General features: G+C 42.1%; 1 protein-coding gene across 3 annotated transcripts in view; it reads right to left on the bottom strand.

The window, feature by feature from the left end:
• Positions 1-15,787, bottom strand: part of AGAP1 (ArfGAP with GTPase domain, ankyrin repeat and PH domain 1) — a 288,426-nt gene that overhangs the window by 160,860 nt on the left and 111,779 nt on the right. For 2 of the 3 annotated variants that reach the window (XM_042822094.1, XM_042822096.1), the window contains exons 7-8: positions 11,562-11,689; positions 900-1,055 (exon numbers count right to left, since the gene is read on the bottom strand). In XM_042822094.1, the coding sequence (XP_042678028.1) occupies positions 900-1,055; positions 11,562-11,689 (284 nt within the window). The remainder of the gene's footprint in view (positions 1-899; positions 1,056-11,561; positions 11,690-15,787) is intronic. The other variant, XM_042822095.1, reaches the window with a different exon arrangement.

The raw sequence follows: 15,787 nt of genomic DNA, 5'->3' as shown, positions 1-15,787 counted from the left end.
AGGAGCGAGCAGCCGACCAGCACTGGGAAGTGAGCAGGACATCAGCTTTGGAATACAAAATGCAAACTTTTGATGAGAACAGGGAGAACGTGGCTTGCCAAATGCAACTCCTGCATAGCTGCAGTCACCAAAGAGCTTGCACAAGAGTGTTTGTTAGAAAGCACGGTTAGAAGTGTCAAAAAACTGATTATAAAACCACAATTACACACAATCCCAAAGCTTTCAGCAAGACTGCTAAAATAAGGGAACCATCACTCAAAGCTTCATTCTTGTTTCCCAAAGCACTTGTGCATAGCAAAGGTCAATCTCTATGGACCAGCTGAAGTGTTTTGGTTGGTTTTTTTTTTGGTTTGTTTTTTTGCCTTTCAATGAAGCAAAACCCAGATATTCTAGGAAGGAAGAAAATAAGAAGTCATTTTCATCTCCATCATACCTTTTAACTCTGAGAAAGCAGTAAGCAAAGGCTCATGGGGCAGCTACTTTCCAGTACCCCACAGAATTCCCATGGCTGACAGCTCTCTACGAACACTGGATACCTCACAAGGAAGCCCCGAGCCAGCAGAATTATTCAGAACAAGGACAGGGTTTTTGGAGCAGAGGCTCAGCTTTGTCTTCGGTCACAGAAGGTGGGAACCTAGGGAACCTGGGCAGATCTTATAATGAAAGTCACACTAAAGCTCCAGAATTCATCCGCTGGATTTCCCAGCGTGGTGACTTCACTGCTTTACATCCTCAAAGGGAACAGCCCCGTTGTCATTCTAAAGTGCTTTTGTTTTCAAGATCCATCTCACCACTCCTGTCTGGATTAGACCAGCTCAAGTCAAGCGGGTTGAAGCTCAGGCCACGGTCACAGAGCACGACTAGAAACACAGCAACAGTCTCTTCCTTGGCTCACTCACCGTGAAGAGGTTGGATCGGCGCTTGGACTGTTTACGGACAGGAGTTGGTGTGTTGGCAGTGGGAGGAACATCAATCCGTAGCTCCTTCTGGCTGGTGCTTGGAGTTGATGGGACAGAGGAGGAATAATCACTTAAACTCCCTCCTCCATTACTGGTCTGCAAGGATTAAAGTCAGTTTTAAACAGCGGTAACACTGCTTTCAAGAAATTGCAATCCTCAGCTGCATCTTATTTAGTCCTGGCACCTGAGAATAGCAGCCTAAGCTCAGAAACACAGCAGGCCTGCCCCTACTGCCACTTTTCCATGCATTTCCATGGCAAGGCTTTAAATATTTTTTCTGTGCCTTCATTTATTTATTTATTTTAAACCCAAATATTTCAGGCACATTGGCATTCTACACAATATACCCCTAGATGGATACAAACAATTTCATTTGTTGTATTAGCGTAAGAGTAAGCAAAACACTGGGGAAAGGCTGTACGTTGTACTTTTCTACTTCAATTCTGCCTCCAAACCTAGAAAAAATATCTAGAGCAACAGAACTGCATAGCTGGACTTAATCCTAGTCTGGAATCATCAGCCCGCTGAGAGCTAATCAAGGAAATGAAAAAACAATCCACCACGGCTGTAAAATGGCTCCTGTAGTAATAGGTAGCTCTTAAGACATTTGCTGAAGCCATGAAAACCATTGGCACAGGGATACAGAGCTTAAAAGACATTCCAATTTAATCAAAGGAGCCCAAATGTAAAGTTACATCATAGACTCCTAAGAAGTTTAGTCACTCAGTGAGTCCACAGAGCTATTAATGAACTGATGCCACAAGTGACTAATAGCGGAAAGGCAAGGAAAACAGACTGGAAAAGTACCAAAATGTGATTAATGTTTTGATTTTTTTATTAGACATAACAAACGAGCATTAAAAACATCATTAAGAAGGATGCAGAGATAATTTACAGGTTTGTTTTTTTTGTCTGTGAGGTACACGTGCATCCTCTGAGGACATGCATGCTGTGTATGGTGAGTGGGGACTGAGGCAAGGCAAAGATGGAGAATTCCAGAGGCTTTTGGAGAAAAGCTCAATGGAAGAGAAGCAGAAGTACTGGACAACAACTCCAACTTATGGGAGGGGAAATGATCTGCAATGCTCATCAGAAGGTGAAAAGATACCTTTGAAGCTATTGAGTTTCCTGTAAGAAGCAAGAAGAGGAGGTAAAATATGGGATGCCTAAGGAGAAGGATTTTCCCATAGCACTTCACATGGGGCAATTCATTTTAATTGCTAAAGCTAGGAATTCACCAGGTTGCTTCAGAGGTAAAGAAGGCAGTCCAGTGTTTGCTCTTCAGCACTGCCCTTTGCTAGTGACACAGGGAGCTGCCATAACCTGCTTGGAAGGCACAGCAATACAAGCACTTCCATAACACAACCCTCAGAGGTCAGAGCAAGGATCAGTATCTCAAGTGGAAGGGAAAACCCCTGAAGGGGAACCAAGCAGGAGACAGTTCTTTGCATCATCCACTTAACATTTCTTTCAGAAATTTCAAGTTTTTCTTCGGTGTTTAATTCCTTTCTTTTCTTTCAAAATTCAAGAAGAGAAAGGTTAAAACAAAGAGCCATGAGTCCAAAGCTCCTGCTTGCACTAAAGGGTCAATCAACGCAGCCACAAATCCAGGAGTATCGCTTCCAAAAGTCAATACATGCCAACGCTCCTCATACTCTGTCCTACAGGTTAGGAATTACAACTCATGAAACAAACTTTCTGATGGAGAAAAGTGTCCCGTTTTCCCTTTAAGAAAAGGATATGAGATGTTATCTGCCCTTCCTTCCGAGTTAGAGAAGGGCTGCTGCCAGGAAGCCAGAGATATGGGGGTACTGGAACTAACAGAGGATCTGACTGAGGTTTTCCTACAGTGTTTTCAGGTACAGAGAGAAAGCAGCAAGCAGAATTTGGAAGTGGCCCAAGTGACTAAAACAAAGCCAATACAAGAGTAAGAGCTGGAATTATCATTTCTAGTCCTGGTCACTTTAGTCCTATCAGCAAGCGATAATGAACGAGAAGAACTACCTGTGAAGAACTGGCCTCAATCTACCCCACATTCACTTTCCTCTCTCTCCTTTCTGTATGGTGCCTTGCTGAGATAGCAAGTAAAAGGTCAAATGGGCAGGGCAGTAAATAACCTGCAGGAAAACACACAACAAACCTGCGAAAATCAGAGATCACTCCTCCAAAGAACAACAGGAAGGGCTGTGGCAGACAAAGGAAGGTTTAGGAGGAGATTATCTGAAAACTCAGCAGCTATGAAATAGCTTAGATATTAGAAAAGGAGACCAAAGATGCTGAAACAAGTAACTGGTCTAAAGGAATGGCTTTTGGACCACAGTGGTAAGGACCTGCTGTTTGGTCCTTTTTGCCAAACTGAGGAGGAAAAAGAAGGAAATTTAAGCAAGTAATGAATAACAGGAACTGAAGGTGCAGAACACATCTAAGATTAGAACCATGCAGCTGAAAGGCTCAACACAGGAGGAAAAAAAGATGAGAACAAGTGATGAAGATGGTGGAAGAAAAGAAGAACGATCATGCCTGAAGAATTAAGAAGCCTGTTCTTTCTGTATGAGAAAGAACATTCAGTAGTACAAAGGAAGGACTAAAATATTCTACAGTGATGACAGGATGTGAACTACAAGTTCTTGAAAACAAAAGGATGTAGCTATGTATGCTATGCATGCTTCATAATACTGAAAGTCTTGACAATTATGCATCTGTGCCTTTTTGTGCTAAAACAAGGTAACCGTGGTAATTTAACAAAGCAGCTCATCAACACTACACTGCTCTTACTCCTTGTCTTCAAAAGAAGAGGGAGAGAAAATACAATGAACAAGGCTCACTGGTTGATCTAAGGACTGGGAGATCCCTCACCAATTGCTGTCATGGGCAAAACAGACTCGGTACAAGGAGATGAACTTAATGCACTGCCTCCTGCTAACAGACTGAAGCAAACAACAACACCTTCCTCCACTCACTCTCTCCTGCCTTCTCCCCCCAAGCGGCAAGGGAGAATGGGGGCTGTGGGCAGCTCATAATGCTCCATCTCTGCTGCTCCTGCGTGGTCACTCCCTTCCCCTGCCCCATGTGGGCCTCTCCCATGCATGCTGTCCTTCCCCAGCTGATCCTGTGTGGGATGCAGAGGCTGCAGCTCTCCAAGCACAGCTCCAACACTGCTCCAAACCATAGGGCCACCCCTCAGGCACTGCTCCAGCACAGTTCCAAGGGCAGCAGCTCCCACGGGCCTCCTGCTGCACTGCGGGTTCCTCCGCAGCTGCATGGGGAGACGTGTTCCAGATGGTCCCCATGGGCTGCAGGGGACAGCCTGCTCCATCACAGGTCTCTCCTGGGCTGCAGGGAACTGCTGCTGCATGCCTGGAGCACCTCCTGCACTCACCTTGGTGGCTGCAGGGCTGCTTCTCTCACATCTCTCACTCCTTTCTTCCAGCTGCTGTTACAAAGCACTTTCCCCTTCTTTAGACCTGCTCTCTCAGAGGCCTACCCCAGCACAACTCACAGACTAACTCTGGTCAGCAACAGGTCCCTTCCAGAGCAGTTGGAGCTGCTTCTGATCCGACCCGGAGCAGTGCTAGGCTCTGCCATTCCAGCCACCAAAACTTCAGCATCTGACCCCAGCACCTTACACCACTCACTTCTATGAGAAACATATTTAATAATTGTGATTAAAATAAATATTCATCACGTTAACAACACAACCTTCACAAACTTTACTTCCATCAACAAAGACAATTCTCCACAAAGATCCATACAACGTCACCTCAATGCCAACAAAGAATAACTTACTCCCCACCATTTGTCCCTTCACTGCACCACAAATTCTCCACAACTGCTACAACATCTGGCATCATCCAGTCCAGGTTTTGCCCATTACCTCTCCCAGTCACCATTCTCGTCTCCAATCCCTCAGGTGCCCCAGCTGGGCATGGCAGCTTCACATCCATGGACAGCTCAGCTCTTCCACTTCTCCTCCTCAGCAGGACCTTGTCACAGGAATCAAATGCCACAGCAAAGATTTCTATCTTAAGCACAGTAAGGATTCTGTAGAATGCTACCTTTTTACTGTTTTCTCATCCTACAGGATCATTTTATACTTGCTGCATGGATGTACAGTCTCATAGATTTTGAGGTGATTTGCTTTCCAGGAATAAATCCTCAATGACAACATACTTTGGGCATTCTAGTTCACCCAGACACAGTAATCCTACACAGGCTTCTTCCATAAAGTCCTGCTGGCAACGCTTCCCTTCACGCACACCTACCTCCACTTGGCTGCCAACAGTCTGAATAAGATTCTGATGCTGGTTCAAAATGCACCATGTTTTCACTGGAGTCGAGCACTGAATTTAGGACACACGGCAAATAAATATAACTCACAGAATTTAGCATCCAAAGCCATGAAAATCAAGTCAGTGAATCTGAAGAACAGTCTCGCTTATGACACATGAAACCCAACGCGCATCAAATATAAACCCATCTGCTAACTGCAGACACACTGGCCAAATTTGTGGCAGTCAGAACCAACCCAGTAAGTACTCTAAAGCCCATGGGGACGTTAAACACCTTAACATTACCTTTGCAATGGAGTTTTTCCACTAAGCTGCTCTCAAGACACGAAGATACCTGAGAAATCAGTACAAGGGCCACTACTTTGCATGGCGGCTTTAACTTGGTCTTGGTCAAGCAGATGGACCTAGGTGTGAAAACTATCAGCCTCAGCAAAAACATTTATCTTCCCCTTTCAGCTATCTTGGCTGATGGCTTTACTTTTCTGCCTGTAGCAAGGCAGCACATTCACTCTCAAATGTGCCAGGCTTTTGGATGTACATAATGCAACACGATCTTTTTCTCCTGCTAGGGAAACACAGAGTTTGATGGTGTCCAATGAGCCTGTACATGTTGTTGCAGAAAAGCCTAAAAGTCTTTCATTTCATGGATGTGTTATTTCTAGAATGCAACTTGCATGAATGGCCAAAACTCCATTTACAGAATACCTCTAGCACCTAGACACATATAAATCTTTATCAGCACGTGGACCAATGCTGTAAGAACCTCAAGGTCAAGGCAACGAGCACAAACTGAGCAGATATTTGTCACTACACCGTTACAAGACAAAAGCAACTCGGATGAATCTCACTCTGGTATCCATGTGCCCAATTCTGTCAGTTGAGCTACCTCACAGGTAAACACTGACAACAGCAACTGCAAGACTTTAAAAACCTGTAATGAGATTCCTGGTGACACCTTTTTTTAAAAAAAATAAATAAAATAGAACACTCCACAGTTCTGTGCTGAGAAGGGATCAAACCAATCCAAATGGCACACTTTCATAAATGTATGTTAGCTTTTACTTATCTCAGCCTCACCAGTAAATAAACCAGTGAGTTCACCTTGCACGCCAGACTTGCATTAGCAGAAGGTTGGACTTATCTTTGGGACATGTTCCTAAGCAGCCAACTACACAAAGGCTGCAAAATATTCACCTTATAACTTGCATAAATCTGGCAGTGCCAAGAAATTCAGAAAGCATACAGTAAAAATGTCAGGCAAAACCAATGAATGACAGCAAAGGAAGAATAAAGTTGAACTTTTTCGTCTTATCAAATTACCCAAAAGGAATGCAATCAATGTTTTTCTGCTCTCCAGATATAACGGGACACCCACCAAGAAAAATCATCTCAACTGCTTGAGGAGAACATGAAGGCAGCAGGTTCTACATCTAAAACAGATGAGATTGCCAGAGCTTCAGGGAGCCTAGAAGCAGTTGGAATAAAGCAAACCTTGATCAAAAGCAGAGATTCCATGCTCTATGACAGAACACATTTGGTTTCTGCACCTTCTGTTCTTGGGGAAGAGGAAGGAAAAGTGCATTTCTGCAGAAATACAGGAAATTCCCTAGTCAGGACATTTCTTCTCCGCACACTTGTGTACAGTGCTGCTCTTGAAAGCCCCATTATCTCTGACAACATTATAGGTAGGAGTCCAATTTATTCAAGGGATTTTGGTCAAACGCAGGGACACATCCAAAGATGGATTGAAGATGAAACTGATTATTCCTTGCCTTAGCAAAAGCCAGAAAGCTTTGATTGTGTTGCCACAGAATACAAATTTCACACTGGATTTCAAACCTACACACAGATAAGTGCTGAGATTTCAGTACGTCTCACCCTCTGCACTAAGACCAAATATAGGAAATCAGTACAGTTCAACCTTATCCTTTGGGACATATTAGGACTTGTTAATCCAAGGAGCATTTGCCTTTTCTTGTAATGAAAAAGCAGAGGAAAGATTAGATTTCTCCTGTCAGACCTATCAGACTGATAGAGCTCAAGACTGAGTACCAAGAGAACTTAAGACAGCTTGGCTAAAGTAGGCTGGCACATCCAAGAAAAGTTACCAGTGAAACTACCAATGACTTTCAATTAACAGCACGTGACAACAGGCTTCAATACTGCACTGTTTCATGAACTAAAAGAAGATCAAGTCAGAGCCTGAAATTTAAACTGACCTCAGAAAGGAAAAGAGACAAGTAGACTTTATAAAAACTAATAGGAATATGAATACGGTCTTGCGAGGACAAAGAAAGGAAGAAAAAGTGCACCAACAGATGAACTGAAATGTGACATCCCAGTCCTGCAGAACACACTTCCCTGCACATGTGCTCTGTGCATGTGAATAAAGGGAAATACATGTACTTACATTTATTTTTAAATGAACATCAGGGATTACTTAAAATTAATCTTGCACATACAAAGCATTCTGATGAATGCTGCAGTGGCACTAAATGCAATTTGCACTTCTGTATTTGATTGTGCAAATTATAACACAACATTTCTCCCAAGTGATCCCCACTGTAAATAAGATAATGGTACCCTGTTAGTTACTACTTACCACAATCAGGTCTCACAAACAGTAAAATAATGGACGATTAAGCAGACTGCACTTTTCTTGCAACAGTTTAATTTATGTATTTAGACCGTTGCTGTAAAAAACTTTTTGGAAGCCTGATGTAAGCCATAAGTAATGCATCTTTATGAGATTGCAGCAGGTAGCAAGCTCAAATGCTAGCCGTGCCTGAGCTGCAGTTTAGCAGTATGTATGTATATATACCCCATACCTTTCAGAGATGCAATGCTGATCTCCTGGGAATGCTACACTGCTGACCAGGAAGCAGTGTGCATGAACACTCTGCATGAATAATGATGCTGGGGGAGGCCTACAAGACAGCACTCAATTCTCAGGCAATATTCTTAAATTCAGAGCATGGAGAGTGTGGCATTTAAGGCCCCCCTCTCTGTCATGTACTACAGGCATGTGTGGAAAAGTGCTGGCACACACGGCAAGGACGTTGTCATTTCAGTTCTCTCCCAGAGAGCTTAAACAGGCAAAGTCCACAAAATACAGAAAGGTATCAAATGTCATGTGATTTTCACATGTTTTATCAACAAACTATGCAAAAGGTACAGACACATCTTAGGGTAACCACTCGATGGGTTATCAGGTATGGGGTCACTTCACATGACAGTTTCTGATACACCTTGATCCTTGGTAGAATACATCGAAGACTAAATGTCTTCAACAAACAGCAGCTCTTCCTTGCCTTACAACTCAATCTAGTTCTTGAAGTGTTCAGAAAGACCAGAATGTGAAAAATCGTGAATGATATCCTTGAATTTGAGAAAAAAATACTATGCATGAATTCTGTACTGCCCTGAAAGCCCATGAATGGATGTGAATTGCTTGCACCAAAGGTTACTGACCCTGGCTATCAAAGGCTTGCAGGTAAAACCCTCACCTTCACAATATAAAAAAAAAGCTGGAGAAAAACAAAAGCAGTACCTACTGCAAATAGAAGCAGAGTTCTGTCACTGGGATAGGAAGCATCTCACATTCCCTGAGACAGCAGTCTGGAAATACATATGCACCAAGCATAGGCATACCTAAGAGTATTTTCTGGCCAGAAACGTGACCTAGATGCTCACCAACTAGGACTACTAACATAAGTGTAGACACACATCCAAATACACAAGCTTTCCACACTTTGAAAACAGAAACTACTCTGTGTAGAAGTCCTTGCATGAATTAAGCTTTAGAATTTACCCCTAGGGCTAGCCTGGGTATGGTGATACTGTACTCTTTCTCCTCTGAAGGTCAAGCTCTTGAACACAGAATCATCATAGAGTTTGACAAAGTTGGATTGCCAGAGTAATCTAACCATAGAAGGAAAATCATCTTATCTGCAGTGATCTGTAACCACTACTTGTGAAGATCTTAACTCCTGTGGAGAATGCAGGTGACAGTGCCTTCTAAAGACAGCATTTCTGGGAAACCTCAGTGAAGCATCATCACGTCCAAAGAGATGTTCTAAAGAACACGAGTCAATCCTCTTGTGAGGATCAGAGATGGTAAATTATCCTCAAAACCACCTGGAACTTGGAACTGCATCTGTAATACTCTTTTAAGTCTAGGATAAGGACTCACTCTAACCAAGGTCCTACTGCCAATAAGTGCTGCATCAAGACAGTAAGATGTGAAGCAGGTTTATGATCCAAACATAGTCTCAGAAGACAGGCATCTCTGGGCAGAGCTGCTATTACTTCTGTTAATTATGTCACTCGACAAATGTGGTAAAGAACATTATTTCAAGATCATAGGAATAGATTTCAGGGATTCTTATCACATAAGTTACCTTGATTTTCCCAAACAGTTCTTATTCCTGGCAAGAAGTAGGTGAAATACTTGTCTAGAATTTGGTATTTGCTGCCACTGTCCAAACTGTCCTTGAGTGGGAAACTGTTAAGAACAGAGATATTTCATGTTCTTAACCAAACAGGCTTTATCAACAAGAAGATTAATCACAACTGTTTTAAGAAAATGCAGAACAGGGATGTATTTGGCTAAAATTGGGTTGTAAAAAGTATCATCACCTATCCTCTGTAGGATGTCTTTAAAAACTATATGACAACCAGCAGAGGAAAAGAAGTCCTGATAAGATCCAAGAATAAGATCACAACAGAAATTGTGCCATTCAAACACGTTGTAACACACTTCCATCACAGCAACTTTCCTCTTCAACCACCAAACAGGATGGGTCTCAGTACTGAAGTTCTATACAGCATAATTCATCTTGGTCTAAAAGTATCAGCTTATAGAACTGTCTGGAGGAACTGGATCAGGAGAAAAGCATTTTAAGCAGTGGGCTACTTCAAAGTGCCAAGGGAAATGACCCGGTCAGAAAGTGGCTGAATGTCATATACATCAAGAAACTGAAGAAGTTCTTCCATATGAGGAACATATTTCACCATGAACAGTTCTTCAGAAGAGTCACAATGTGAGGCTGGTACTTGGGTTGAACATTGCAATGCAAAGAACTCTATAGCTAAACTGGCTTCCACACCTGCAGAGTTAACTCAATGGTGGAGGCTTCCATTGGGGTACAAAAGGAGACCAGGAGAACCAGAACCTTCATCCAGTGGCCCAAATTTTAAAAGAGCGCTTCTGAAAGACACTGACATGGCAAGTGAGAGAAAAAAATTCTCTCTCACAAAGAGAGCGTAATTCTTACTATGCTGGTTTTGCTAAAAAGCAGGAGGGTTGACAGAACAAAATGTGAAATGGGTTGCTCGGGACTGCTATGTAACACCAGAAAACATTACTGGCATTTAAGACTTAGAAATCTGCCAGGAGAAATGGTGGGTATCAGACATTTCCAACTGCTCCAGTGAAAATCAGGACAGTAGGGCACAGTTCTGGTCATATACCAGAGGGGCCAGTAAGATGGCCTATAAATCTAACTATCAAGAGTGAAAGAGCACAGTGGGAAACAGTTCTTCTGTCTGCAGAAGGCTTGTATGTCAACACTGGAGCTTGTATTTATCCACCCTGTGAATATACACAGATTATCAGTTGTCAATAGAAAAAGACAATGAGGGAAGATGTCACAGCAGAAATACAGAAGTCAGTATTAATGCATGTGGGTAAAAATTGTGCATGTTAAAAAATTTTAGTATTAGCCAAATGTTCCCAAAAACACAGCACTTTGGCTTCAAGGCCAGCGTGTTTTCCTGCCATAAATAAAGGCAGCTTTCTGTTTTGCTTTCCTCTATCTATCATCTCATTAGTGATATACACTGCCAGGCCATTAGGTGGAATCATTTCAATTGAGCATCAGCAGAGACAGGCAATTACAACTGCACGCAGTGGTAACCATAGTAAAATCCTAGTGCCAAGCACTCAGATACACCAGGTACTACTGCTCATACTACTGAATGAGACCATTAACCACAAACACTGTGAGGTGATTTTAAAAAGCCATACAGCAAATCCTGCTACTGTGACAACTGGTCTGCTCAGAGCAGCAGGCTGCTGGGCATAATCAGTACCATGAAAAGTGGTTGAAAGCCAAAGTAAGTCACCACCACAGTTACGTGAAACAAAGCAAAGACAATTAAAAACACTGCTTTAAACTACAGATCACTGATGCCTCTCAAGAAGTGCCAACTACCTACATCAAGCAGGAAAATGAGCGGTGACATTACACACACGAGATGAAAAGCAACCTATTAGCTCATTTTTAAGGCAAGCACTGATTTTAGGCTGTACCTGGCTGATATGTACAGCAGAAACCTGGGCAGAACACACAGATGAGTGACTTGGAGAGTTTGGTAGGGATTTGCAGGGTCCTATTGAGAGCTGCTGCTTCTTCCTCGTCGCAACGATCTTCTGAGCAACTAAAAAACAAAACAAAAACAAAACATACGGGCAGATAAGCTACAGGCAACACTGAAAAATATGGCAAGTCAAAAATATGCAGAATATACAAAATACAAAACAGGGCACAGCATAATTTTTCCCACTGTTGAAGGCTGCTTCAAAAACTGAGCATAGTGCATCCAATGAGGATGATGGATGCTTCACAGGAGCCAAGAGCTCTGTTCTCCACGTGGATGAAATTGTCCCAGCCCACCAGGTAAGTACACCTAAACCAGTAAGACTGAAACAGAAGGGGATAATTCTAGTGTGCAAGTTAGAAAAAATACTCCCAGGAATTCACCCAAAATAGCCAGATGCACAGCAACAAAACGTAACAGAATATTGGCAGGGAAGTTCAACCTCTGCAGTCATATCACCAACATCTGCCTCTGACATCATGGGCCAAGGTAATAAAATAGGAGGCACTACTTTCAGAGCAGCCTCTCCATTTGCAAAAAGAAGCTATACTGTGATTTCTAGTTCATGTAATTATTGTCATTAATATCTCCGCCTACAAGTTAACACACTGGTTAAAAATACATATATACATAAATATTTTATGTGCATATATATAAAAGGAAACAGAGCCCATCTGAAACACAGCAGCATCCACACATCTCCTGCAACTTTTCCATTTTAAAAAGTCACACCATTTCAGATCCTACATAATTTCAAGTATGCTGGAGTCTACTGAAATTTCAATTTATACTAGGCACAGCTTAACTTTAAACCAAATACACAGATTAATGCAGACCCCAGCTTTCAAACTCCACTGAGCATACAAACTCATGCTGGATCACATCAATACTTATTTCTTACTCCAAAAATCAAGGAACTGCCCTGACACTCTGCAACGGAGGCCACAGCCACTTGCTTTGTCCCTGCCAAAGCAGTCAGAACTGCAATGATGACTGGCATCTACTTAAGAAGTCGCACAGAAACTTGCTGTGATTAAACTAACAGCACTCAATCTGTATTATTCAGAGAACATCAAAAGATAATGATGTAAATGCCTCGATGCAGTGCAAAACAGGCAGGTACTGTTTAGCAGAGTAAGCATACAGTTTCTCCTCAAATGCAATTTTAATAACAAACTGGTCCATGGCTTATGTTCTTCATGTAAATGAGTGATGGCATGACTATGATTTAGTGAGAATATATTGTATAAAAAATGGCTTGTATATAAGAAGCAGCAGCTTCATTACTTACATTCCACCTCCAATAGGCCCCTTATCATCCTGAAAGGATGATATCAATTAATTTATTTTCCCCTGCCATATTGATCATAACCTTCATCAGCTAATCATGTTTAAATTACAGAGGAATATCGTAGCACTCTGTCATTTCAGAACCATTGGTTTATCGATCTGGACTCTAGAAAGCCATATATTAAAATATTTTAAGCCACATTAGTGAACGTAGAGAGCAAACCTAAGGTCAGACTTTAACATACGTGAACGGATTTGTCTTCATCACGTTGTAAAGACCCAAATTAAGACCAAAACTGAATTAAAACCACACTACCTTCTCAGCAAAATCTTCCACTCTCCATGAGGGGGGGAGGAGGGGTAATTAGTTGAGGAAAACACTTATTTCTTTCCTCGAGTCTGAATGTAGCCTACATTATGTTAACTAACATCATGCAGTCCTGCCCAAACATCTCGCCAGGAATTCACAAAAAAAAAAAAAAAAAAGCATTCCCAAGGCAGTCTGAACTTAGCTACTCAAATGGATTACCTGAATACTAGCTGAAGCACTACTAAAGCAGGCATGGTTTTATTAGCCCACTTCAGTGCCATTTGCACAGAAATGCACAGACTTTGACTGCCAAGGGGTGTTCCTGCTTCTTGGAGGAGGTGAGAACAGGAGGACGGGATGCTCGGCCGCAGTGCTCAAACTGCAAGTGTTGTGGATACAACCACAAAGGACAAGCTCAACAGCCAAGCCAAGATTTGTAATAAAGCAAATTGTCCACATAAATCCATATAAATATGTACATAGATAGGATTGTGAAGGGTGAGCCACAAGGTAGCTGGAAATCCTACTCCAAAGATAACAGAGCAGCACCAAGGGTAAATGATCCTGCCAACTGCAAAAATGGTAAAAAAATCACAGCAGATCTAACGTTACCTTCTTAAAATTGGGTTTCAAACTTGAAAAGAGACCATTCCTATCCTCAAATTTCACAGCCTTTCCCTCAGTCAGAAAGATGACATACCCCCTAATGGAACTCCCCATCTGAGCTGCCAAACCTTCCCAATTCCTCCTCCATTTCGGCAACGAGCCCCACCAGAGCACGATCCTTCCTGCCTCTCCCCCTCCTTCATTAGGCGACCTGCTCTCCTTTCAGACACCAAGCAGTTTTTGCTTCTTTCATTGCAGTCATGGAGCTCTCACTCCATAATTAGACTGCATTCAATATTCAAGTGCTCGGGGCTACTTGCCCTTGGATATTAAGGGGATTTGAGCTTCTGAAGTGCCTAAAGGAGTACGGTGACCCTTCAAAGTTTGCGACATATGAAAGATGTGACTGATCATCTGCAGGGCAATCGCCGGACTGTCAAAAGACCCACTGTGCTCTTTCTAAAGCTACCTTGAGAGAAGAGATGAAACCTAAATCTTGCCTATCAGAAGTCAATAAAAGGGGTTCAGCATATCTCTCCTCAGCAGTGCTGCTACAAAATCACATTTTCTACACCTTCTATTCCAGAGAAAAAAGCCCCGAAATACACAAAACTTAAAATGGCAGTAAAAACCCCACGGACCTGCTAACTCCTGCTGCTGAGATCTTCAGACGCAGTAGTTAGGGAGGAAAAATACACAGTTAAATGGTTGTGTAGCAAAAGAAAAATACACCGTAATTGTAAGAACACCAGAGACCAGCTATACTTCTCGTTCAGCCTCCAAGCCTGTTTCTGTTATTACACCTCTGTCATGTCTCAAAGCAACAACTCGTTAACCAGTCTGCATTAGGAAAAATCCTTAAACAGCACATCCAGGTTCACTCTGGAGTTACGAGCATCTCTGTCACAGTCTTCCTAGATCAGCACGAATACTGCTTTCCCAACTGCAGCAGCAACAACAGAACAGTTCAGACAACCGAGCGGCTATGTGTGACCTCTGTGACAAACAGATCAGTAAGTTCAGGTATGCCTCTTGTAAGCTGTGGTACATGCAAATCCTTCTGTATTTCTGGTAATAAAAGCTAGCCAGTGTATTTCATTAGCCAATTTAAGACTGCTTAGAGTCAAAAGCTTCAGATTAATGTGTGCTCGAAATTGAAACATCACTCCAGAGAAAGCTATGCAAGCAAAGTAAGTGCTGTTCTATAAAATGAACAAAGAAAGGAAAGCAGAAATACTTTAGGCCTGCAGATACTGGGTGTCATCTCATCCGAACCATTATTCCGTGCTTCTGAATTTAGTATAAATATATTTGCTAAGGTATGCTTCTAGAACAGATGAATGCCAACTTACTCTGTGTGGCAAGTATCAGAAATAATCAAGCAAGAGACAGATATTTTAGCTATTCTGGAAAAGAACACAAACTGCATTCTCTCTGCTTTCACACTCAAACTAAGAGAGATTTTTACTATAAGCCATCTACATAAAGTTAAAAAGCAAATACGACTTATTTCCAAAGTTAGGAACTCTTCTGAAAATAAATGGAAATATGCCAAGAATATTCAGAGTTATAAACCAGGCATATTTACATTTAGCAAACGTTTGGTCTTTGGGGAAGACTGATGTCTCTTTGCTGTACGTGCAAATTTAATTTCACAAACTACAATAGCGAGAAAATGCGTTTTCCTTTAAGGTCTCATTAATCAAAAGCGTGTGAAATTCCTCTTCTGGAGGACGAATAAAATGTGCACATTGGGATAGGAAGCTCTTCACTTGAACGTCTCTTCTTCCCCGCCTGACCCCAGCTCACCACAACAAAACCAATCTCCCACCCTCTGCCACTTTCATCATAATATGACTTTTTGTTAAGCAAACTGCTGTTTGCATGCGGTCCCACTAACTTGATTCCCTCTGGATTGGAAGCAAAGTAAAACAAAGTAAAGCAAAGCAAAG

The sequence above is a fragment of the Centrocercus urophasianus genome, unplaced genomic scaffold (assembly GCF_019232065.1).
Source record: "Centrocercus urophasianus isolate 14NV4802_14NV808 unplaced genomic scaffold, USGS_Curo_1.0 seq_20, whole genome shotgun sequence".
In the NCBI taxonomy this organism is placed as follows: Eukaryota; Metazoa; Chordata; class Aves; order Galliformes; family Phasianidae; genus Centrocercus; species Centrocercus urophasianus.
Note: the sequence above shows the minus strand (reverse complement) of the source record. Positions and strands in the feature narration are given on the sequence as shown.